The following is a 27,835-nucleotide window of genomic DNA, read 5'->3' on the forward strand; positions in this document are numbered from 1 at the left end:
CTTGAACTTGTATTCACAAGAGAGGGAAGGAAGGGTGATTGCCTTTGGGAATCCCTTGCAACTGTTGACTCAGGGTCACATACCCATATTGGGGATGTTCGAGAAACAGCAGTACACTGGATAAGGGGGTACATGGAGTTGGCATCCAGGACAGAGAGTGCACTATTGGAGCACTGTAGGAGCATAGATGCAGTAACAATAACTGGTTTAAATATTTCAGTGTAGGAAAATCTGGGGCCCTAATCAGTAGGAAAAGGCAGGTTGGAAGACCTGTATCTCATAGATGTGGCTTGTTGTAGCCTAAGGCAATGATATTCTAAACACCTGCCTATGATTCCTGAACCCTCTCCCCCATACATTCATATTCATTCGCTCCCTCTCCTCACTTCCCTCCCTTTCTCTCGCCACAGTTTAAGCACCTGGATTTTAACAACAGAACCAGGCACCCCAGGGAAAGGCTCTGAACTACAAAAGCAAAGAGAACAACACCTAGCTTTTGGCCTTGTTTCAGGTATAATCCATGTGCAGTGTTGCATTTAGTGCTCAGATATAGCCTAGAGCTTGAGGCAGACAGAAGATAATACGAGAGCTGTAGAGCAAGGAGTTTGCCTAGAGGAGGTTTTCACTGTATAATCTCACCACACCACTCTGGTACCTGCAGCATGGTAGTAAGAGTGAGTCCCTGAACTCACTGGAGACCACCCTCAGTTCCAAACTGTCCTGTTTCCCTTCTATTATCCCTTGCCAGTACCAGTTCTCCAGCCATCTGGAGAGATTAACCCACCTGGGGAGGGTTGATTAAATCATGGGATTTTTAATTTGGCATAAAACTATCCAATAGAATGATGCCATATGTCAGTATTTGTCTTGGAAAGCGGTGCATAACAATTTGGGGGGAAACTAGTTGTAAAATGACATGTACTGTAGTTTAATGTACATTGACCTGTTAATGCAGTTTTCTACCTCTGTTTCATGGCATCTGTATTTGTGAATAAAAATATGGAGGATATTTTATACACTTGGGGATAAATACAAGTCTGGAAAGTTTCTCTACAGAATGCTAACAGTGACTATCTTGGGGTAGTGGATTTTATGATAAATTTTACTATCCTTATGCTTTTGTGATTTTTTTTTAAAGCAAAAATATATTCAGGATAATCAATAAAGCTATTTTTAGAATTATTCCCATTTAAAAAAAGACTCGTGTGTATTAGAGTATCTTTTAAGTAGAATTTGAAAATTGTGATGAAATTAATAAATGATTAATAAATGAAATTTGGTGGGCCGGAAGTGGATTATTCACTACAAAAAGTAGGTATTCAAAGTTGTTTATTAAAATGGAAGTATAGTGAGTGGTTTGATATGTGGAAGGATGTACTCTGTTTTAATGAAAATAAATGAGTCTGATGGCAGATGGTTTACAAAAAATATTTTGCCTATTTCAGAGCCTTAAAGGTAGGCTTTCCACTGTAATTTATTAAAATATGAGGGTCTCTCAGCATAATGTATTTATAAAATATAGTAAGTCCTCAAAAATTGCTCAGAATCATAGAACATTATTAGGAGAGACTTTAGAAATTAGTCTGCTGAACATAAAGATGAGTAAATTAAAATCAGAGAGGTTAAAGGACACACAAAGGCAATTCATACATCTCTTCTGTTGAACATGATGATTTTGGCTACTCAGTCTTTGCTTGAACGTTTTTAGAATGAGACAATTATTGCTTTATAAGGCAATCCATTGTGATTTTGAGTAGTATAGTGTGTTGAATACTGCCCACCAAAAATTCATGTCCTTTTGGAACATCAAAATGTGACCTTATTTGGAATTAAGATCTTTGCAGATATAATCAACATGAGGTCATATGGAATTTGGATAGACCCTAAAATCAATGATTAATGTCTTTATAAGAACAAGAGAGGAACAGAGACCCAGACACTCAAGGAAGAAGGTCCTATGGAGCAAAGATTGGAAAGATGCATTTTCAAGCCAAGAATACCAACAACTGCTGGGATACACAGAAACTACTAAAAGGCCAGGAAGGGTTCACCCCTAAATTCTTCAGGAGCATGGCTCCAACCACACCTTGATTTTAGACTTCTCCACAACTGAGAAAGAATACAATTCTGTTGATTTAAGCCACTTTGTGTATTTTATTCCAACAACACTAGGAAAAGAATACAAGTGGCTTTGATTATTTTAAATGTGTGTTTATTCTTTGAATCAGCAGACATTCACTGAGTAGTTACTATGTGTCAGGCACTTTGCTAGGTGTATGATGATAAGATATGTTTCCTGTCTTCATCTTTAGTACTTTGGTAGGAAAAACAGCTACGTAAATATATGATTTGAATACACTTTGTACATGTGCTCACTAGGATAGTGTGTGAAGTTCAGATATGGCACAGTGCAGCTTGGAGAACCAGGGAAGATTTTACAAAAAGAGACCTTTGTGCTTATTTTGAGAGGGCTAAAATCAACCTCTGGGAATTTTACTTGATTCTGCCACCACTAATGCTATCAATTCTACCTATTTGTTGGCATGTGTGGCCTGCTAGAATAGCATCCTGTCACTAGAATTCTCTCTCCATAGATAGAAGTAAACTATGAAGGGAAGTCAGATATGCCTGCTGCTAAAAACTGCTAAAAACACCAGTGGGTTCCTAGCACAGTGAAAATAAAAGCCAACCTCCTTTTCATGACATGACCCCATATAATCTGATCCCTGCTAATTTATAAGTATAATTTTACAATGGTCATAGTGCTATGAGCCTGCCAGGTTGGCTTCTAATCCTTTATTTTGCACTTTCTGGTCCCTTAGACTCAGTCTTTTCATAGTTTCTGATCCTCCAAGCCTTAGCCCACTCTTTGCAGAGAAACGTTCCTTGGCCGCTCTATTTAAAATAGCAGCCCTCTTCCTATTTACCCTATTACTTTTATTTATGGCACACACCACTCACTCTTACTTATCTCTGCCAAGTTTCCACCCCACCTCTGCCACTGTAGACAATATGATCAAGAAACAGGGATCTTGTTTACCCTTTTCTCCGATGTGTCCCTAGTGTACCATACATAGTAGGTGTTCACTACAGAAGAACAAAGAAAAATGTACTCTTAGTCTTGCATATCATGTCAGATCATATGTCACAGTAACTTTCTTTGGGTTGAATCCCAAATCGTATTCTTAGTATTTCAATTTTAGAATCCCTCCTACTCCCTCCCCTCTAAATTGCACCTCTATCTTTATATCCTTTCTGAACAGTTCTGGGGTATTGGAACTATCTCAATTTCTAACTTTATGTATGTCTTATTTAAGGATGCACTGAGGTTAAGAATAGTTGCCCAAAGTAACATAGCTGTAAATAGTGTTTCTAGGATTTGATTTAAGATCTCTTTCTGATGAGTGTGCCGCTTTGGTGCTGTTGTGGGGGCTGATGTTTTCGATGAGTGGGAAGTAAAAAATCCAGAATTAGACTAGGAGCCCTGTCCATTGGAATAGAAATAGCAAATAGTTATTAGTTGTTTCTATAAGAAGAACGGGTGGTATTTGTTAAAAGGAATTCTAAAAAGTAACTTGAATTTTATTTTTGGACTAAAGTTAATGCATGCTTGTTATAAAATACTTGGAATATACAAAAATACATAAAAAAGAAAAGAACCCCATCCATGGCTTTACCATCCAAAGATAAGCACTATTAACATTTTAGAACATTTTCATTCAATATTTTCTTGTGCAGAAAGATAGTGGTGTCATCTTCATGCATAAATCTTTCTCTAAATTTTGAAATAATTTCCTAATGTAATTGCTATATCAAAGCATATTGTCAAAATTTCTTTCTGGAAAGGTGATACCATTCATGAGCAGTGTGTGAATTCCTATTTGTACTTTGTCAATATTTTTATTTTCCATTTTGATATTGATGCTACAGTTTTAGTATTAAACTTGAAATTTGTATAAATGATCTATCTTCTATGATTTGTCTATATCCATTTTCTATTTTGTTGGCAACCAAGTAAATATTAAATCAATTTTTGAATTGATGTATATTTATAATGAATATTTTGCCATTTGTGCCAAACTTCCCTTTTGGGGCCTTATTTTTAACAACATGATGTTACCTTATCTAGTAAGTCATCTCTCTCTAATACATGGATATAAGTTTATTAGTATGAAAAGTTTTCTGTATTTAAATTCTCACACATGTGAACTTTTTGTCTTTTAACCTACAAATTTGGTAAAGATCTTTTTCATTTTAATAAGTTGTATGGACTAGTAGTTGTCAGTAATAAGTTATTGCTAATGAACCATGTTTAATATGGTAAAAGAAATTGGACAAGATAAATCTTTTCCCAGATTTGAGAATGTAAAGTTGGAGGGAAAAATTTTTATGCTAGAAGAAGTATATTAAAAACAAGTGGCTGAAGAACTTCTGAATGTATTACTGAGACATTTTCATTGCTAACTCAGCTGATATCAGTCTCCTCCCTCAAGCAACTATTGTAAATTTTATAATAATTTAAATTTTTATATTAGGAAACACAGAAAATATTTTACATAGGTTTTCTAAAATCCTTAAATTTTGAGGGAGAATATTTATCTTACAAGCATTTTTAGTGGCATATAGTATTAGCATAAAAGGATAATTTAAAGATAAAACCAAACAAATTACCTGAAATGTGTAGAATCATCATTTTTCATTTTTTCTTAGTTTCACAATAAAAATAGTCCAAATTTATTTTCAGAGAAAAAAATTCATGGAAGTGACTTCTAGAATTTTTATAATTAGCCTCAGCTATTTTCTGTTTTAGGTGTAGTTTTAATGATGTTGTTGAGATTTTTTTTCACCTTCATTTTTGCCACCAGTAGTGATTTTAATATATTTTTTTAAATGTTTGACTGCCTTAGTGGAGGATTCAGGTGGGCTGTATAAGAAGAAACATTGATGACATAAAAATAAAATTTTAGAGCTTTTATTTATATTTTTAACCTTATTGTTTAGATCCTTATTTATGTTTTATAGAATACATAAAAATATATGTATAAAATTAATTTTAAAATGCTTTAAACATTTGGAGACGTCTACCTCAGAGAATCTGTTGATAACTCTGAATTCTTTCACACTCACACACAAAAAGCTCATACAGAAATGGTATATAACACTTAAGAGGTTCTTTGGAATACTTAGATTCCCATTTATTCATAACATCTCTTGCCTCTTGAGTCCACTTAATTACAGGTTTTTTTGGTCTCATTTATTTGACTTTATTTGATTTTAAGCCTTGAAGTTTTAGCCCAGGATTAACTCTTACAACTGACCTTGCACACTGGCCTGTTCTAACTTCAGGATATTTGAATAGACTCTGCGTTCCTTAAGAGTTATCACAGTTTATCTAGATTTCTTCAGCCCAGTGCTTCACACAAAGTGGATATTCAGTGAGTGTAAAAAGTTTTGTGAAGTCCTGTCTGTGGCTTAGTCATACTGAGAGTCCTGCTTTCTGCTCTGTTCACACTCCTCCCTCACCCCTCCTTCCCACAATGCCTTCTCATACTTCTTCAGTTTGAAAGTATCCTATACTTTCTCTTTATGGCTACTATTATTTGATGACTAAAGTCTTTCTAGAGAGGCCTCTTGAAATGGTATTTGTATTCAAATCCCCTCATATAAAGCTGATAAATGACATGGTCAGAATGAAGGATGGATTTCCAACCCTAAGGCCTTTATAACAAAGATCTTCGGATTTCTCCTGGAGCCTTGGGGGTCTTAGTAGGTTAGAATCCTCTTGAGTAACCGGTAGACTATACACTTTATCTTTAGCACCTTGTGGGACACAATTCTATGTCAACACACCCTCTTTCTTTTCAGCATAAAAGTATAACAAAAAAGAATGATTATAAAATTTTGCTTTTAGAAACTGGACCAGTTGGATCAGGTTTAACAGTACTATCCAACAGAAATATAGCCATGTAATATGTAATTTAAAATTTTCAGGTAGCCACATTTTAAACAGTAATATGAAATCAATTCTAAAATGTTTTAGTTAACCCACTATATTAAAAAAATATTAATTATATAGTCAATGTTTAAAAGGTTTTCAAATATTTTCTAAAAATTTTAAAGAGCTCATCTCAGTTCTCGGTAGTGCCATTTCAGTTATTCTATAGGTAGTTTTTCTAGGACAGTATGGCTTTAGAAATAATGATACATCTTTTTCTAAGAAATTAGGACGACCTCCTCCCCCTCCATAATTAGAAAAATATGAAGGGGTATATTATAAGTTCTGTACATTTCCCCTGTTCAAACCTTAAATTTAAAGATTAGACTTCAAAATATCTACACACTATATAAAGTAACTGCATTTTTCGAAAGGTTGTGTAGTTTTAAATATGGGAGAACAGTGACTTTTTTAGCAGCTTTGTTTGGCTTTATTAAAGCTATGCTGTTTTAGTTTGTTGATTTCTGGGTGGTGGGTGAATAGGTGGGAGCTTTGACCTTTAAAGCTATGCTTTTCATAGTAGGATTAGCGCTCCTCCTACTTATATGACAAATTTTTAGATTGAGGGAAGCTTCTGGATGAGAAAAGGCATAAAGTTGTCTGTGGGTATAGTTCCAATATATCGCCTTGCATTGAGGCTCTGTTCTCTCTAAGAATTACAAACACAAAAGACAAATAAGGTGTTTTTTAAAAAGTGGAAAGATTAATTTAGTTATGTGAAAAAGTAGTATTTAGTTAAGACTGCAAACGTGTACCCTTGGGGAAGATGAGTAGATAAATCTTCATTTAATAATGAAACAACATACTGGTTGGATTGAAGATTAGGTACCTTGGATTTAGAATAATACCCAGCATCCATGTTTTATACCAATATGTTAGGGTAAAATTCCTTAAATCTGGTTCAAAACCATTTTTCATTAATTTTCAAACATTTCAGTCTCGTTTAATTCAACAATTTCGACTTTTAAATTATTAAAATAATTAAACCATATTATCGAATGTTTGAAAAGGTATTCATAATCATATGACCATAGCATTGTTTTTTGTATTTTATATAATTGTAAGATGTGATGAATTGAGTTCATTTAATTATGTAGTTGTTATCGAATATATTGCTTTTTAAAATACAACTTTGTAATGTTACTTAGTAATAAGATAACATTTTATTTTTTGTCATAGCATAGCCTGAAAGTAAGTTCGGGCTTGTGAAGCAGTTCCAGCCCATGAAGTAATAAAGGGGTCCTTTGTCATGGCTATCTGTGAGTTGCTACCAATCTATACTTCAGCCTGTGAGAAGGGAAGAGAGGAAGCAGTTGAACATTGAGGAAGTGAGAGGGATTTGTGGTATCTCTTCTGTTCACATTGCATGGTGAGAACTTAGTCATCAGCTATACACCAAGCTACAGGAGAGAAATAACATTGTAGGAACATACTATATGTGCACAACTTTCTTCATATTTTGACTTATTTCCTTAGGATGGTTGTTATAGAACTTGGATTACTGTTCTAAAAAGTATGAACATTTTAATGAAATTTTTATTTCTACATTGCTTTTCTAAAATAGCCACTTAATACAAGGCAGTTGAATAAAGGCCAGTCGTATAAAACTTTGGAAAATGCTATGCTGTTGAACTTGGAGTAAGAAAAAGGGAAATCTGTGGTATTCTACCTTGGGGCTACTCACATTTAACCCCATTCTGTCCCAGAGTGGTTGGCATGGAAGTTCCACCAACAAGAAGCCAACCCATAAGTCTGGGATTACAATACTGTTTGGGGCAAACACGTTCTTGGAAAAGGCTTTATATAAGTATAGAAAAGACATGCAAAACCCCAAGGTATTCACATACTTTTGACTAAACTTGAAATTGCCCGCATGCACTAAAGAGACTTGAAAGGGCTTAAAAAGAAAGACAAACCTTTGAGCTAGAAGGGATCATGCTCAGCGAAATAAGTCAGAAAGAAAAAGAAAAATACCAGATGGTCTCATTCATAGCAGGAATTTAGAAAACTTAAATAAGAGACCAGGAAAAAGACTAATCAATACAAAGTAAAAATCAAAATCAACAAGCAACTATAAACCAGAGACATGCTACGGGGTGGGGGTAGGGTGGGGGGGCGGGGGGAGGAAGGACTAGAGTCAAAATAAGGGGAGGGGTGCAATTGTATGGGGAATATAACCATAATGAAAATGCATACATTGTGCAAAGATGAAAAATGATGTAAGAATTATATAAAATATTTTTTTAAAAAAAAAAGATGAACCTGGGGCAAACTTGAAAACTGAACTGAACTTGAAGAGTGAGCTTCAGATGAGTTCCCCTAACTGTGCATATATCCACTGGCATAGATGGGTGCCTTCTGGGCTTGAGATGTTTGACTGTAAACTCTGTCCAGTTTCAGATTGATTACTAAGTTACGCAAAAGAGCAACCCCTTAATTCTAGACTTAAAAATAAAAATGAATTTATCTGTCTATATTTTCTGCACTGTTTATGATTTAGGGGTATTGGTTCACAGATGTATATTAATACCACACCAAAGCATCCTTAATCCCCTAACCATAGTCCACTAGGTTCCCTCCCCCTATATTTGTCACTCTCACTCTTTCTCTCTGGTAGCTACAATTCTGCTGTCAAATTTCTAGAGTTTATGTAGTTCTGTCTGTCACTTTTTTCCTTTATATTCCATATATGGTGTAATCATCTGGTGTTTGTCTTTCTCCTGAATTATTTCACATAGCATAATCTTCTCCAGCTGAATACACATTCTTCTCATATGCACAGGGGACATTCTCCAAGATTGACTACATATTGGGTCACAAAACAAGTATCAGTAAATTCATGAAGGTTGAAATCATACCAAGCATTTTTCTGACCACAGTTGTATCAAGACAACCACAAAAAGCAGGAAAAACCTCTAATATGTAGAGAATGAACAACACACTACTGAATGACTATTAACTTAATGAGGAAATTAAGAAGAAATTAAAAAATACTTGGAGGCAAATGAAAATGAGGACAGAACCTATGGGACGTAGTAAGAGGAGTATTTAGAGGGAAGTATATAGTATTACAGGCCCACATGAAGAAAGAGCTCAAATAATCTCACCTCTCACCTTAAGGAACTAGAAAAAGATGAACAAAGTCGAAAGCCAGTAGAAGGAAGAAGATAATAAAAATTAGAGCAGAAATAAATGAAATAGAAATCAAAAAGGCAGTCCAAAGGTTAGTGAAACTGAAAGCTGGTTCTTTGAAATAATAAACAAAAGACAAACATCTGACTAGATTCACAAAAGGAAAAAAAGAAAAATGGAATCAGAAGCGAAAGAAGTTAAAACAGACATCTCAGATATTCAGGGGATCCCAGGAGATCACTGTGAATATTTGTATGCTAATACATTAAATAACCTAGAAGAGATGGACAAATTCTTAGAAATACACAATCATGCAAGACTGAATCAGGAAGAAATAGAAAACCTGAGCATAACAATTATAAGCAAGGAAATTGAGACAATAACTAATTCTCCCCAAAAATGAAAGTCCAGCACCAGAGGGTTTCAAGAGAGTTCTACCAAACCTTCAAAGTGAGCTAATATGTTTTCTTCCACAACTCTTCAAAAAAAAAAAAACTGAGAAAGAAGGAATACTTTCAAACACATTTGATGACACCAACATCACCTTAAACATCAAAACCAAACACACCACAAAAAAAGAAAACTACATACCAGTTTTGCTGATGACCATAGATGTCACAACAAATTCTTACCAAACTGAATTCATTAATGCAGTCAAAGGATCATACAGCATGACAAAGTGGGATTTATTCCAGGGACACAGGGTATTCACCATCCAAAAATTGATGAACATAGTTCACCACATCAATAAAAGCCAAAATTAAAAGCCATATAATCATATCAGTAGCTGCTAAGGAGGTATTTGATAAAATTTTACATCCATTTATATTAAAAACCCTGAAAAGATTGGGCATAGACATACCTCATCATAATACAGCCATATGTGACAAAACCACAGCTAATATTCTCAATGGTGAAAAACTGAAAGCTTTTCCACCAAGATGTGGTATTAGATAAGGATATCCACTTTCACTCCTGCTATTCAACATAGTATTGGAAGTCTTAGTGAGAGCAAGTAGGCAGAGAAGAATATAAAAGGAATTCGTATTGGGAAAGAAAAATAAAATGATCATTTGCAGATATGATAATATATATAGAAAACCCCCAGACTCCACTAAAGAACAAATTGAAACAATAAATCAGTTCAGCAAAGAGGCAGGTTGCAAAATCACTATACAAAAATCAACTGTCTTCCCATATACACACAATGAGCAAGAAGAGAATGAAAACAATCCCATTTATGGTTGCATCAAAAACAATGACTACCTAGGAGTTAATGTAAAGCAGGTGAATGACCTGTGTAATGAAAACTGTAAGTTAAAGTTAAAGGAAATAGAAGATGACACAAAGAAATGGAAAAATATTTCCTGCTCATGCATTGGAAGAAGTCACATAGTCAAAATAGCCATCTTAACCCAAAGCAATATATAGATTGAGTGTAATCCCTATCAAAATTACAATAGCATTCTTCAAAGAAACAAACATTACTGAAATTCATATGGAGCCACAAAAGACCCCAGATTGCCAAAGTAACCCTGATCAAAGAGGAGGAATGGTGGTAATCACGTCCCCAGGCTTTGAACTGTACTACAAAGCTGTAATCACCAAAACAGTATGGTTCTGGAACCAAAACACACACACACACACACACACACACAGACCAATGGAATAGACTTGAGAGCAAGAAATTAAGCCACACTTATATGGACAGTTTATCTACAATAAAGGACCCAAGAATATGCTGGCACAGTGAAAGCCTATTCAATAAGTGGTGCTGGGAATACTGGACAGCCACATGCAAAATTAACTCAAAATGGATAAAAGACTGGAATATAAGACCTGAAACTATAAAATAAATAAAAACATTAACAGTGCACTTCATGACATAGCCTTCAGAGATGTCTGTGGATACATCTCAAGTAGCAAGGAACAAAAAAGGTAATATAAACAATGGGGACTGTATCAAGTTAAAAAGTTTCTGCACAGCAAAAGAAACTGTCATTAAAACAAAAAGACACCCTACTGAATGGAAGAAAATATTTGTACACCATATAATATACCCAACAAGGGGCTGACATTCAAGATCACAGAGAAATGGAACTCAACAAAAAGAAAACATATCTCAATTTTAAAAATGGGCAGAAGAGCTAAGTAGGTACTTGTCCAAAGAAGATATATAGATGGCCAACAGGCACATGAAAAAAATACTCATCACTCACCACCAGGAAAATGCAAATCAAAATCATGACGAGATAACATCTCACACCTGTGAGAATGGCCTATATTAAAAACACCAGAAACAAACACATGTTGGTGAGGGTGTTGGGAATGTAGACTGGTCCAGCCCCCATGGACAACATTATGGAGGTTCCTCAAAATATTAAAAAATAGATCTGTCTGCTGTAGCAATTCTACTCTTAGATATCTGTTTGAAAAATACAGAAACATTAATTCAAAGGGATATATACACTCCAGTGTTCACAGCAGCATTATTTACAATAACCAAGTTATGGAAGCAATCTAAGTGCCCAGTGACAAATGAGTGGATAAAGGCAGGCAGGTGTATGTATAGACAGGGGAATACTACTCGGCTGTGAAATTTTGCCATTTACATCATGATTGGAACTGGAGGAGATTATGCTAAGTGAAATAATTCAAAAGGAGAAAGACAAAGGATAATTTCACTCATGTAGAATATACACAAACAAAGCAAAGGAACAGACAAAACCAAGTCAAAACAAACCCTTGAAAACTGACTACAGAACTGAGGCTTCTAGGGAAAGGGTGTGGGTAGAAGTTGGAGGGGACCCAGTGGGCTATAGTAAAGATTGAAGGTCTGGTTGGTGGGCATAGTATGATAAACATATGTTTGAAGAGGTGTGAACTTAGACCCCTAAAACACGGTATTGTAAACCAATGTTATATCAACTTTTAAACAGGAAATATGTGTGGAAATGTAAAATTAAAATTAATTTTAAAAGGGAATTTGAATCAAGTCTTTGATATGCCTGAATATATTTTCAAAGCTCTGGCTAGTGGATTTTGGATAATTTTTAAAGCTTTGTAAATTTTAGTAAATAACTTCATTTGGACTGTTGGAAAATGGGATAAAAACATTTTGGTGAAGTTATTTTTATACATACCTTATTTATTTTGATTCTCACTACAGCTTTATGCCAAGTACTTTCCCATTATCCAGGTTTAGAACACACTTTCAGAATACACTTTGATCAAGATTCCACTATTAGGCAGAGTAAACCTGTGTTTGAATCCTTGGTCAGTGACCCCAAACATAGGCTCCCTTGATACAGTATTAAAGAGAATATTTGCATGAATTTCAGATTTGAAAATTCCAAACTTGAATGAAAATTAGATGAAACATTTTTCTTATTTTTTATTGTACTGTAATCCAGCTAGCATAAAATTTATCATTTTGACCATTTTAAAATGTATATCAAGTACATTCACAATACTGTGCAATCATCACTACCATCCATTTCCCAAAGTTCTTTTCATGCCACACACAAACTGTTACCCATTAAACTCTAACAGGCCATTTTTTCTCCAGCTCCTGTAACCTCTTCTATTTTCTCTCTTAGAAGAAAATATTTTTTTAAAGTGAGAGTTTTATCAGTGTTAGGTGATGTAAATTTTCAAATGTCTTTATTGTCCGTTGATTATAAATGCAATTCTTTTGAAGAATATGTACTTAAATGAAAAATAAAGGTTATTTTTGCCTTTTTAATTCTGTCTGTTCTATTTTAAACAAGGCATTTTAATTATATATGCTAAGAATAGAAGACTTCATGTTCTCTTCTTTTTATTAAATGTAAACAAGTAGTGTTAATTTAAGAGAAAATAGTTTTTTTTCCTGAAACTTATTAAACTTCTTTTTAGATATTGTTCTAGATAGAAAACCTTAACGTAGAATTAGTCTTAATTTCCTTTGCAGTTAAGACCATCAAAGTGGTAGCAAATCTAAAAGAGACATCTTTTTGCCAGCCTGCATGCATTTTTATACAGTTCTAGCTGATTCTTGTAAAATTACACAGGATCAGATTGAAGCTGTTTTTTTAAATGAACACAGAATGTAATTATTATTATTATTGTATTCCATAAATAATAATTACTGGGAAGTACTCTATACTTTGCCAGACTCCTAGCTTTGGTCTTTATTTTTTATTGTTCCATATATCCAAGGTTGTGAAAAACCTAAAGCTCACCTTCACCCACTTTACTTTGACCTTGAAGTGAAAGCCAACCTCAGTGCTCTGCTTAGGTTTATGCATGCCTGCTTTTACTTAGTTTTTGCCTGAGTATTCCTTATTTTCTTACCACCTCATGGATTCATTTCAGTATATACATTCTAACATTTTTATTTGTTTTTAGTGATAGGGTCAGTTCTCCAAATTAGTCCACTGTTGGAAATGGAAGTGATTTAGAGACTTTGCAGAACAGATTCATTTACCTCACCTAGTAAATAATAGCAGTTAATAGGAAGACAGGGTTTTTTCTTGGCTAGCTACAATTTATTCCTCGTCGTTTCTTCCAAATCTGTGCCCATTACAGAACTGGATGGAAAACTTTTTATATTAGCTACTATATCTTGCTTCCAGTCTTCTAAAGAAACTAGAAAAACCTAGATTGGGGGTTGGGGAGAAGGTGTTAAAACCCATTCTTTCTCTAACACAGTCTGGAAGAAACTTTAAACCCTAGAGGGAATTCAATTTGAGATTTGTTGAGTAATGGCCTTTTTGCTACTTGCTTTTGTATGTATTTAAAGCTGTTTCTAATTGGCTTTAACATTTCTGAGATGTCAAAAGGAAAGGACACTATAAAGTGTAAGACAGAAAAAAAGATTACATGGGGTGTTAGCTATTTAGTTTGAATAGTTACCATTACTGTATTTTGGCCTTTTGCCCTGCCAGTCCCCTTCTGTTTGTGAGCCTAAAGATTTTGATTTCAACTACTTCTCTCCTTGGGTAATCTTACCATATGGTCATAATTAGGAGAGGATTATTCCCAGATCCCTCTTTCCAGCACACCTGTTTCAAGACCTGGACACCCGCAAGCCCAGTTACTAAATGAAAACTTCCACTTATTTGTCTCTGGGGCACTTAACTCTCCCCAGAAATGTTAAAGAAAATAAATCTCTTTAATTGCATCTCCTGTCTTTATTCCCATGACCACTACCCTAATCTGAGCCATCATCTCATTCTGGACTAAGGCAACAGGCTTCTTACTAATCTCCCTGAAGACTAAAAGTTTCCCACTGTATTGTTCCATTCTACAAAGTGGGAACCACTATATTTTTCTAAAATACAGTTTATACATTATTTTCCTAACTAAAACCTTTTTGTGGTTTCACTTTTATCCTTTTTAGACATTTCAGACTCCTTAATATGATTGACTAAGTCTATTAGTTTCTATGTATCTTACACCTCGATTGGGATATTAGTTGTATGGGTATACATATCTACTAAAACTGCAAATTGAAATACCAAAAAGAGAAACAAAATCTAACCACTCCTACCCACAAAGTAAGTTTAATATAGTTAGAGTAAGAAATTGGGAATGATGAGGGGTTAACATTGGAGAACTGTACTGTCTAGATTGATAATTGCCATCAAATTTGAAACATGTTTAGGTTATTTTATTGCTCTCTCTTTTTTTAAGATTTATTTATTTTTATACAAGAACCGGGGTACAGCCAGATTGCACGGGAGGGTGAGAGGATTCACCAGGGACAGAGCAGTGAACAGAACAGGCAGACTGACAAAATACACTGCTGAGGGGAGCAGCGGGCGAGACAGGAGAGGTCTGCTATGCCATGTGGGACCCTCGCCGGCCGGCTGGGTTTCAAACCAGCGCTGCAGAGGCTGCAGACAGATTCACAGCTTGGCAATCAACCACCTGGACCACTAGGGGAGGCCCAATTTTGTTGCTCTCCTACAGTGTTTAGTATGCTGTTGAACTCAACAGTGAATTTTTAATTTTAGATACTGTATTTTTGAGTTATAGATGGGATCCATTTTTTTTTAAGTTGCAATTCGTTTTATTGTGTTCATGTTTTCCTTTAAATCTTGGAATATATTTACAGTAATTTTTCTTTTTCAGTTTTCTTCAGTTATAATTGACATACAGCACTAATAAGGTGTATAGTATAATACTTTCACTTACATATATTGTAAAATGATCACAATAAATTTGGTTAACATTAACAAAGGTAAAAGAAACAAGAACAAATAATTTTCTCAAATGATGAGACCTCTTAGGGTTCATTCTCTTAACAATTTTCATAATACCAAACAAGAGTGTTAATTTTAGTCACATTGTCATACATCATCATACATATGTGCCATGTACTTATTTCTCTTTTGACCACCTTCATCCATTTTCCCTTCCCTTTACTATTCCCCCCCCTGCAATAAATCTGATCTCTTTATGAGCTTGTTTTTTTCAGATTCCACATATAAGTGATATCGTGCAATATTTGTCTTTATCTGATTTATTTCATTTAGCATAATGCCCATAAGGTTTATTCATATTGTTGCAAATAGATGTTTGCAACATCCATCAGCCATTTTTATGGCTGAATAGTATTGCTGTATGTGTGCTTGTGCATGTGTGTATGTGTGTTGTTCCTCACAATTTCTTTATCCATTTATTCCTTGGTGGACACTTAGTCTGTTTTCTGTGTCTTGGATATTCTCAGTAACACTCTGTGAACATTGCAGTGCAGAAATCTCTGACACAGGTGATTATCTCTGTGGTTTTGATTGCGTTTCCCCAATGATCAGTGATGGTGAACAACTTTTCATAGACTTGTTTATTCATATATCTTCTTTGGAAAAATGTCTGTTTAGGTCCCTTGCTCATTCATTTATTGGATTGTTTGACTATTTTGCCATTGCATTCTTTAAGTATTTTGGATGTTAATCTCTCATCAGTTATATGTACAAATGTTTTTTCTATTCTGTTGTCTTTTGTGTTGTTGATGTTCATTTATTTAGTTCTATGTAGTTATAGTTATTTAATTCTGATTTTGTTTCTTGTGTTTTAGATATCATATCCAAAAAGTTATTGCTAATATTGATTTCAAGGTGCATTTTTCTGTGTTTTCTTCTGGGAGATTTTTTTATTTCAGGTCTTACATTCAAGTCTCTGATTCATTTCAAGTTAATTTTTGTGAAGTGTGTAAGACAGGGTCTATTTTCATATTTTCACATGTGAATGTCCAGCTTTCCAAGCACCATTATTAAGGAGAATGTCTTTTCTCCATTGAATATTCTTGGGTTCCCATCAAGTATCAGTTGACCATATATGCATGGGTTTATTTCTGGGTGCTCAGTTGTATTTCATTGGTCTATTTACCCATTTTTATGTCAGTACTGTGCTGTTTTGATTACTTCAAATCAGAAAGTGTGATGCCTGCTGCTTTTGTTTGTTGTTCTCAGTGTTGTTTTAGCTTTTCATCATCTCTTGTGATTCCATACAAATTTTTTTTTCTACTTCTATAAAAAAATCATTGAAATCTTGATAGGGGTTGTATTTAATCTATACATGGCTTTGGGTAATATGGACATTTTAACTGTATTAATTCTTCTTATCTATAAGCATAAGATATCTTTTCATTTATTTGTGTTATCTTCAATTACTTTTATCAGTATCTTAATAGTTTTCAGTGTAGTGATTCTTCACATCCTTGGTTAAATTCACTCCCTACTATTTTATTACCTGTGATACTTATGTAAATGCTATCATTTTCTATATTTCTTTTTCAGAGAATTTGTTTAGTCTGTAAAAATGCTACTGATTTTTATATATTTATTTTGTATCCTGCACTTTACTGAATTCATGTCATAGATTATAATCTGATAGTATTTTGGTGGAGTCTTTAGGATGTTCTATATATAAAATCATGTCATCTATAGACATATTTTTATATCTTTGTTTTCAATTCTGACATCTTTTATTTCTTTTTCTTATCTGATTGTGCTGACCAGGACTTACAGTGCTGTGGTGGAAGTGGGTAGCCTTGTCTTGTTACTGATCTTAATAGAAAAGCTTTTTGACCTTTTATTGTATAGTAAGTCCTTGTATACTAATTCCATAATCTTGATTGCTTTTGTTTTCTTTTTAATTGTCTTCCCACACCCCCCTGTCCTGGTTTGGAGTTACATTTTCTTGTTTATTCTCCTAATTTGTAATTTTTGATTTGTCAACTTTTAAAAACTATGTAATTTAATTACATAGTGAATCAGCCTGACCCTTTTAGGAATAGTCTAAGCTTTGTTACTGTGGGTCTAGAACAGTGCTGTCCAACAGAACTCTCTGCATTGAATGGACTAGTTTTGCCGTTCTAAGGTATGACATTTCTGGGGTCTCTAGATGTTCCAGGTCTCCTATGAGAACTCTTAAGATGTCTTCCAACTCCCCTATAGTTGTTTTTTTCCTTGTAGTTACTCTTTTCTTTGTCTTAGGCGGCCTCATCTTACCCATGCTCAGTTTAGTATTCAGCCAAAGATTCATGGGACCCACTTTCAGATTTTTGGAGCCTATTATCTTCACAGCTCATCCTCTCTGGCACTTAGCCGAGCAAATTCTCAATGCCTCAGCCTCCCTGAATTCCAGTCTCTGTGTCCTTAGCTGTGTGAGACTGATGTGCTCTAGCAGGGTTACTTTGCAGTGCTCTTGTGTTTGGTAGCTACCCTTCAAGAAAAAGCCTGGGCAAGTATAGGGCTTGCTGTGTTTTACCCTCTTCCCGCAGGAATCAAAGTCCTATACTACTTGTTTAACATCTGAAAACAGTGTTTCATATAGAAAACCTCTTTCTAGTTATTCATGATGGGAAGGCTAGTCCAGTACCAGACCTGTCATTTCTTAACCCTTGTTCATGTTATTAGTTGACATTGATTTTGCTTACTTCTGATACTTGCACATACTGCTTTTTCTGCCTGAAGATCTTTTCCTTGCCTCCTATGTGACAAATTCTTTGCATCATTTAAGGGTCAGATTACATGCCACCTTTTCCTAGTTATCTTCCTTGATACTACAGAATCATGGGTTAGGTGTCATAGTTGGTACTCATAGCATCTTACACTTGTTTATAATTGTAATGACTTGTTGTGGTGATTGTTAGTGGCCCCTCACAAAAATCTTAGCTGTGCGAGGACAAGGATTTTGTCTTTTTTACATTAAATCCTCCTTACTTCATACTGGCAATCTCATAATCTCTTTGTTTTCTCTCTCCATTGAAATTCTTTATGTGAGATGAAATAGTGCTCATTCATTTCAGTGTGCCATGTAAACTTCAGAAATTTTTTGTGCTTTTACTGAATTGAGGAGAATAATTGCCATTCTTACTCAGCAATTTTCTTTTAAAAATCTGTCTAATCTCTCTAGAGTTTCGTATTTTTTTGTCTTTGGTGGCTTTGTTATAAATATTTTGATATATATTTACTCAAAAGCTATAGTCTGTTCAGAAGGTGACTTTTTCTCCCTTACCTACAAATAGTTCTCATTTAAAAAATTGTCTTGTAAGATAAATATCAGTGACCATTTAGTTGTTCAAGTAGCTTTAGGAATTCAGCATAGCTAGGCCTGTGGGGTGTAGTGGTGAATGAATTTTTTATTGAAGAGCTTTTAATAACAGTAATTTCTTAGAAAGTCCCCTTTGATTATTAAATTGAGTCAATTATATATTATATTGTGGAATCTTAGAATTGGCAAAGCCCTTGAAGGGTATTTGTTCTAGCCTGCCCCACAACCTCCTTGATAGAAGCTAGTTTGAAACACCTCCTTTCTTTTTTTTTTTTTTTTTATACCACCACGTCTTTTATTATTTTTTTTTAAAGATTTATTTATTTGTTTATACAAGCACTGGGTACAGTCAGAAGCGCAGGAGGGTGAGAGAATTCACCAGAGCCAGAGTGGGGAGCAGAACAGGCAGAATGATGAAGTACACTGCTGAGGGGAGCAGCGGGAGGCTGGAGAGGTCTGCGCGCCATGTGGGACCCTCGCCGGTGGCCGGGGATCAAACTGGCACTGCAGAGGCTGTGGGCAGCTTCGCAGCCCAGTGCTCAACTACTGCGCCACTGAAACACCTCCTTTCAATTTACGTGGTTCTAATTATGGAATTTTCTTATGGATTGTACAAAGTTCTTAGACAATAATATTGAACCAAATTCTATTTTCCACAAACTTCTGCCCATTGGCCTTACTTCTTCCTTCTGTAATTTCACAGAATAAAGCTAGCCTCCAATTATTTGATACAAGAAAAGTTTAACACCTATTTGTCCCTCTTTTTATTTCATTGCCTGATAGCTCAATTCATTTTTATTATTCTTATCTGCAGTTTAAAATATGTATGTATGTATTTTCCAGTGTCATATTCAGAACTGAACTCACTCTTATAAATGGGTCTATAGTGAGGATAATGGAGCATCCTTGATCTAATTCTTATCTATTGGTGCCTCCTAAGATTGCCTTTTATTATTGTCTCTTATTCACTTAGAGTTTAAACAGTCTCGCCTTTATTTTTTAAAGGAAACTGTTTTTAAACTTTCTTTCATTTTATATCAAGATGTATACTTTCTTTTTCAAGGTTATTTTTAAAGAAAACATGCATATACAATGTGTTTTGTTTTGCAGATTTGATATGCATTTATATGATCTGCACCCTAATCAATAAACTGTGGAATAAGACATGTTCAAATGTAGAGTTTTGTTGGTGACCTTTAGAATTCCACTAGTTTGGTTTCAAGTACTTAATCTCTGGATATGTTTATTTGGTGGGCTAGAAGTCTGTTTAACTGTAGTATGGGATTCACATACTCTGTTTTGTTCTTAAAGATATCATTGGAGATTTCTGAAGCTTTTTTGAAATTAAGGTGTCCCATGATTCTGATATTCCCCTCATAGAATATACTGGTAACCTTGCACTTAAGAATGTACACATTGTGTGCTTCTTTTCTGAGTCCAAACTCCATAATTCTGGGATCTACACTGCTACTTTCTTCCCTCTAGAAATTGTGATCACTTCCATTTTTCTACATATTTTTTTTTTAATAGTACAAACAGTGGATCCATAAGAAAATCTCTTAAGTTCTTTTACTACCATAAGATGTTGTTTTCTGGACTTTCATATTTGTAAAATATCATGGTGTTTTTATTATTTCCTGCTAAGACTAATCACATGCTCATTGTCATTCAGTACTAGGATATGATTAACAGAATGCTAAATTCAGAACTATACAGTAGTATGACACAAAGGTCTCAATTGATTGGTAAAATCTCCATGTTGCCATAGTTTTAAAACAATTTTTGTTAGTTATCAAAGCTTAACTTTTTGGTAAGTTTCATCTCTCTTAAAATTCACATCAATTGAAGACAATAAAACCTGGTATGAAGTAAAAGAAACAAAATACCTACCCTGGTTTATTGTTATTAAAATTGGCTGGAATTCAAAATGGTAAAAGTTTAATTAGAGGGTTTTTTTTTTTTAGTGTTCACATTATGAATTTGGTTATAGTTTTCTACAGACATTATATTTATATAAAGAACTGTGGGGTAGGCTATTCCTGTCCATGAGATTCCAGAATTATATACTCTGATGTCAATGCAGATGAGGTTAGCCTAATTCGGTCAAGAGAGACATGCTGAGTCTCTATATGGGGAGCTAAAAGTTATTGCCAAGATTGACAGGTGTCCTGTGGGTGGCAGACAGCCCCAGGGATAAAAATTTGTGCTTGGATTATTTCTCTAAGACATATACCTTTTCTTTCTATTGATTACAGTCCTAAAATAGTGAGGTCTGCATATAATAATTTTTCAGATATTAGGTTTATAAGCCCCAGAACAGTAAAACATTTTTTCTTCTTACAGTACCAAATTCAGTTTTAGCTGCATCCTTTGCATTAATTTTTAGTACAGTTAAGTGATTTGTGTCACCTTTCTACGTTTCTCTAAGACTTGAGACATAGGGGGGAAGTTAATGTAAAAGAACATATTTGTTATTAGTCTAAAAGAGGCAATTATTTCCTTGTAGACATGATTTATATGCATGATTTAACTCTGGAAAGATTTTTTAGGAGGATTATTTAAGAAATAAAGATTATATAAAGGAGTGTTTATACTTATTGATAACCACTTTTGTTCTTGTTTCATCTTACTTAACTTTTTTTTACTATTAAGAGAAACCTGATATTTGTCAAGATAAATTAGTAAATATATGATCTTAAAATAGAAAACTGACTCATTAAGATCATGCCATTAAGAAAGTTAGATGTACTTTTAAGAAAAACTTACTGCCTAAGATTTTTGAAACATTCTTGTAGTGTATATGTGTCATTAACAATGAAATAGCTGTGATTACAAAGTCAATACCTATTTTTACACAAATAGGTAATTTTCTGATCTGAAAGGCTTGTTTCTTCCCTCTTTATTTTAGTGTCAGACATTGTAATGGATATTTAAAAATTGAATGCTAGGGTGTGGGGGAACATGTTAGAGAACTAACGCTGCATTAGTATAAAAATGAAAGCCAAGACCCCAGCCCTGCTAGGGTCCAGAGAAGGTGTCCCAGGGAACTAGTGGTGCAGGTTCCCCTCATGGGCCACTGTGAATTGTTAAGCCTAGAGTTGAGGTGACACTCAATTTTTATCATTCTTAGGTCTTAAATATTTGATTTAGCTAAAATTTATTGAGAGCCAACTCTGAGCTAGGCCACCTTTTATAGATATTACTTAACTCCTGTGAGGGGGGTGGGAATAAGGTTCAGTGAGGTAGTGACTTCACTAGGGCCACTCTTGGCATTGAAGCTCAGAAATAAACCCAAGTCCTTATCTTCAAACCCAGTAGAGTTTTGAAATCATGGAAATAATTTCAGCAGAAGTTCACTTAAACAAGAGAACTTTCAGGCTTGCTCACTTCTGTGTTTCCCTGTCTCATTTCTGATTCTGTCCTTTTTCTCTTGTTCAATCCTTTTCTTTTTGGTTTAAAGAAAATGCAATTGTTGACCAAAGACATTTTATAAAAATATTAACTGTGTCAAACGTAGCATTATTATATTTGCTTCTACAGACTAAATTCTTTTTTAGCAGCTGATTGCAAGGAAAGTATGAAAATGAGAAGTAGCCCTGGTGTTCTCATTTGGAGTATGCAGCCCAGGTTAGAATGGAATTTATGACCGCAAGCCCATGTAGCCACTGGCCCAGTATGCGACCCCTTGCAGATGACCACAAATTCTCATGAAAATTGAGCTAATATACATTCTCCCACTCTATCCTATTCCTAGACATCCTCTTGAGTTTGGTTGCTGGAACATTACTGGGTTGCAGGGAATAGTAGAGGCCCTGAAAATAGCATTAGCATTTGCACTATTTTCAAATATTTAGAACCATCATTTGTGTACTGTTGATATGAAAACAACTTTGTCTCCCCATGAACTGCAATGCATGACACAGTCCTGGAATGTACTGAAAAATCCTCAAACCAGTTCACTTCTCTGCATCCCCATCCCTATAATTGGGGATGGACTTTCTCCTGGACTGCTGCAGTGGCCTCTTCAGTGCCCATCCAACTGCGACCCCCACCTAACTATACTTGACCAAAACCTGCTGAAGTTCTTCAGTAGATTGGAAATAGCTTTTAAGACAAAGACAGATCATTCACAGGGCCTCCACTCTGGCCCTCATCCTGCATTACGGCCTCTGCTGTTGTTCTTTCCCTCCTACTTACCCTGCTTGGTTTTGTGTGTTGCATGTTATAAAGGAACTGTGTGTGCAGATCATCTTCCTGTCCTCTTCGGTATTCTTGCCTCTTCATTTCACCTTACTCACATTCAGGGATTCTTGGAAGAAGACCCTCGCCTTTTAACTAGCTCCACTGCACTTGAAACCAGAGATTCCCCTGCTCTGGGGCTGAGCGCCAGAGCACTACTTGTGAGCAGTCCAGGCAGCAGTGGATAGGGGGCATTTTACTGCCTGCCACCAGTGGACCTGCTCGGGCTCAGGCGGTAGGCAGAGGCCAGTAGTGGGGGGGGGGCAGCAGTGGGCCCCCCCATACCATGCTGCCCCAGGGCATGCCCTGGTTCAGGGCTGCAGGGAGGAGCATAGGCCCCACTGAGCCAGCACCATCTTTGTGGCTGCCTCCAGCTGCAGGCAGTAGAGGGGCCTGTCGGTTTGGTGCCTGGATCGTAGAACGGACCCATCAGGTGCGAGCTATGAGCTGGTTGGTAAATGGTCCAATTAGCCATCAGATTGAAAATGGTCCAATCAGACTTGTGGGTGGGAGACCCTGAAAGAAGATATAAGGAAGGGAGGGACCAACTCAGATGTACGCTCTCGCTTTCTTACTCTATGCTTGAGGAGGGCTCTCAGAAGAGTCTCTCAGACTCTTGAAGGGAGCACTGTACCGACTTCCAAAGAACAGAGCGGCATCTGGCAACCAACCTCCGAAGGAAGAAAAGCCAAAAAGCTTCACAGAGAAGCCAAAGAGCTTTGCAGAGGCTGACTGCCACTCCTGCCTCTGGGTTGGTTCTGACACTGCCTGAAAGGAGCACCAAAAGCTTCGGGCCTTGTGGCCCAAAGAGCTGCTGTTGATGTGGGCCAATAATTCACAAAGAGCTGTAACACCAGCATATCTTATATCACCTACTAGTCACTGGCACTACTGGCAGTGCTGCTCAGCACTGTTGATGGGTGACTGGCACTCTGTGTCTGGGTCACTGTTTGAGAGCTGTTGATTGTCCAGCGCTGCCTCTGGTGCTGTCCGTCCTGACCTTCAGACTTGCTGCAGGCTGCCTGTAGCGCCTCCAGCTGCGGTGAGTTGGGGCTGGCCTACTGCTGGCCCAACTGCCGTGAGGTCCGGGCCCTGGTTGATGGGACAGTGCTCTCTTAGATGAGCGGCTTCTTGTTTAGAACTTTTGTAAACTGTGGACACAACCTGGGGTGAGATAGCTGGTCACTTGTGGCCTTGAGAACTCTTTATTTCCCCCATTTATTAAATAAATCCCATTTTGTTCCCTGAACCTGCGTGGTCTTGCAAGTGTCCTCCTACCGAGCTCCGGCCTGCTGTAGCCCCACTGTAGCCCCTCGGTAGCAGTCTTTCACGCTTGTTATGGTTGCAGTTTCGTGTTTATTTGCAGCCTTTGATTAATGTAAACTGGCTAAACTGTAAGCTTCACAAGGGCAGGAGAGCGAATCATCTGTCTTTACTTGAAGATTCTGTCCCTGTCATCTAGCACAGGGTTTGGTACGTTGTAACAGTTGAGTAAATAAGTTGCTATTTTCATGAAAGGCTTGCGATTCACAGCCTCATAGCTTCTGAGATCCTGAACATGGATGAATGTTGGTACACTTTGTCCATAGAGTTCATTCACAGCCCAGAGAAAAATGAGACATATTGTACAATAAGATTGTAATTAGGACTTGGAAGTAACATGCTTTTAATTATTTGAAAATGCTATGTTAGACTGGCCTTTCTCAAATCCAAAATGACTGAATTATGTTAAATTGCTCAGACAACACTTGTGCAAGTCTAACATACGAAAAGTAATCTAGATCTAAAGGAAATAAAGTTGAACAAATTCAGTGTTAACAGTTGAAAAGATAGAATGAATTGCATAGATATTTTTGAATGCCAGGTCATTATACCTGTGAAGTTGGTCTTGGTGCACAAGATGAGGAAATTTTCAGTACTGCTAAACTTTTTTAGGAAATGTTTTCAAAGCATTCTGTGAAGATTTTAGAAGTGTTCGGGGCTAAGCTGAACCCTCTTCTCTCTACATTTTTTGTGAGACTATTAGGTGACCTTCACTAAAGTTTTTTTCTTTCCTCTTCCAACCTTATGCTGTTCTACCCCAACTCTGGGGTTGTGACATGAAGCACGCGCTGGGTAGGAAGGTCTGCTGGCAGCGCATTCTCAGCGGAGTCAGGTGATCCTTGTTTGAAGGCAGCTGCCTGAGGTTCAAGGCAGTCAGTGTCCCCTCTCCTGTCTCGGGACAGCTGGTTGTTATCAAACGCCTAACAAGTCTTCCTTGCTCATTACTCTCTGGAGAGGAGAAAGATTATGTTGCGGGCTTTTGAGTGATCCAATGGGAATTACACTGATCTGGTGTCTGGCCTTGGTTCTTATCAAGTGGATTGCCTCTAAGGTAGGCCATCTTTATTTTTAGGCTTGTGACATTAATCATTAGTTTGGTTGGAATGAAATAATCAAATTTCTTGTTTTGTTTTAGTTTTAAATTTCTCTGATTAAAAGAGCTGTAAGTTTAAAAGAGCTATTTGAAGCTTAAAAGTACTGTGTGTAACATTTTTTTCTTCTCCCACCTTATTCTTTTTTCTGGCATCATTCATCAGTTTTGAAGTAGCTTTCCTCAGTATCATTCCTTTAAAGAAAATTTTATGATTAAAGGAATTCAGCTTTTAAAATAACTACACAAAATTAGGCTTTCGCTATACATATCTTAAACAGTCTCCTTTGGAAATAGACTTTACTAATGCTAATATATTTAAAGTATCAAAGATTTCTAAACAGCTATAAACTTATACCATCCTCTATTGTGTCCTCTCCTAAGGTCCTGTGCTGCTAAACTGTTTGACTGACTTGTAATTAAGTCAGTGTGGTGGGGAAAAAAGTAATGTGATTGTGTATGTTTTTCAAGTTGAATCCTAAACATCAGACTTGAGAAATGTTTGCTGGGATGCTAATCATTTGCCCTTTAGATGAGTCTAAACTAAAAATATTACTTAAAATTTATCTGTATTTGCATAAAAATAATTCTTTCACCTACCATTCAGCATTCTTTCTGTATTAAGAAATTGAAGAGTATTAATTTTAAGTTTGTAAAGCTACTGCTATTTAATAAGCAACATAGAGCTTCAATAAAGCTAAATTTCTTTTTCAAGCAAGATTTTAATCCCTGATACATAATGTTTCACATTTAAATATAACATTTTAAGCATACTTATCTTTTATTTGAAGTGATCATGTTTTCTTAGTGAATGATTAAAGAAATCTCTTAAAGTACAAAAATTTTAAAATCCTTGTTTTATAAGCATTTTGTTGCACTGACAGCTATTTACTCATTGTTTTTTAAAAGATTAGCTTACCACATTATTGAATAAAGGTCAAGATAATATTAGTACTACATGAGTTGAATTGTGGATGTTTACAGATACTTTTTCCTTTTTTATCACCAAAACATAAGTTTTTAGACATAGACTGCTAATGTTTGTGATTTTTTTAAAAATGTATTGTTTGCATAGAGAAGAGTAATGGAAAAGATAATATTTGAATAATATGTTAATTTTTTTGGTAATGTTACCCCAAAAATTATTTAGTGCTACTAAATAAATGGGGTGAGATAGCCTTTGACCATCAGTATGTTAAACTACAAAATGGGTCCAATAAAACCTACCTTATACAGGCCCTGTGTGGGTTAAATGAGATTTTTGTATAAAAGCACCTGGCACATTTTTCTGGCACAGAGTAGGGACTCAAAAAGTGATAGTTAATATATTATTACTTTTACCATGTAAGAGAACACATGCTTTACAATAGATCAGTTTAGTGGAAAACTTGAACAAGACAAAAAAACAATGACACGTAAAATATTCTTTGCTCAGTTTGAAAACATCTGTCTTTAAAAAGTTATGTATTAACTAATATTGTAAACACCTTTTGTCATTTAACCTTTTAAGTCAAAACTTATGTGGAAGAGTGACTGATTCCAGGTGAGTGTCTTAACAGGACACTCAGAACTCCTGTTTGTGTGGCCATGGATCCTTTTGGAACCTTGCAGTTTAACTTGTTTATGCTGTAGCTGTCAGTTTCTGATTAGCTCGGCCTCGCCCATGTTTTGACCTATACTAGTTTGCTTTACAAGCTGTTCCCAGCATGGCTAAATTAGAAGAGTCACGAGTAGAAGCTTCTCAGTTATTTCCATTCACTGGTGAGATGAAGTGGCAATGTGGATGATAGTTCAGTGTTTTATGACTGACAGTGTGACACAGGGTTTTGATTAATTTTGTTTTCCTAATTTTATTAAAAATAGAATTTTACTAGTATGACTTTTAAAATGACAATCTTAAAAAATCATGTAACATCTGTGCTGCTGTTAGTGCATAAAGCATCTATAATTGAAGAAAAATAACCATTATAACATGAAAATAAAAAAATTTTTGCAGTTCACAATTTATGTATATTTCTCTAACACAGGTTACTTTTCAGATTATCCTACTTAGATTGCTTAGTAAGAGAATTTAATAATGTTTGTTTTAATCTTGATCTCTCAGGAGATAAATGAATAACTTTCACTCGGGAAATATTGATGCATTCAGATAGATATTTTAAAGTCCATATTTTAGAAAATTGTCTCATTTGAATTTATTTCATAAGAGTTATGTCTTTTGATTTAGTATAACATTTAAGGTATTTGTGGACCAGACTTACTTAAATCTTTAATGAATAGAATAACTTGAATGTTTTCAATATATTCCTATGTAACTTATTATATATTTGAAATTAAATTCTACCCTTTGCCAGTTTTTCATGATTAGTTATACAGGCCCTACCACTTTAATACTTAAAATTACTTCCTCTATAAATAAATCTAAAATGATTACCTTAAAATAAATTTAGTATATCGTAGTTGTAGGATAATCTAGGTTATGTCCATTTGTCAATTTTTGACATATTTTAAGA

At 35.4% G+C, this 27,835-nt stretch overlaps 1 protein-coding gene across 4 annotated transcripts in view; it reads left to right on the forward strand.

Moving 5' to 3' along the window:
- Positions 1 to 27,835, forward strand: part of PDE7A (phosphodiesterase 7A) — a 90,252-nt gene that overhangs the window by 11,158 nt on the left and 51,259 nt on the right. The window contains exon 1 of one of the 4 annotated variants that reach the window (XM_037505986.2): positions 24,719 to 25,283. The exons of the other annotated variants lie outside the window; for them this stretch is intronic. Coding sequence (XP_037361883.1) covers positions 25,224 to 25,283 — 60 coding nt within the window. The 5' untranslated portion in view covers positions 24,719 to 25,223. Of the gene's footprint in view, positions 1 to 24,718; positions 25,284 to 27,835 lie in introns of those variants that run through there. 4 annotated transcript variants of the gene reach the window in all.

The sequence above is a fragment of the Talpa occidentalis genome, unplaced genomic scaffold (assembly GCF_014898055.3).
Source record: "Talpa occidentalis isolate TD23 unplaced genomic scaffold, MPIMG_talOcc4v2.1, whole genome shotgun sequence".
In the NCBI taxonomy this organism is placed as follows: Eukaryota; Metazoa; Chordata; class Mammalia; order Eulipotyphla; family Talpidae; genus Talpa; species Talpa occidentalis.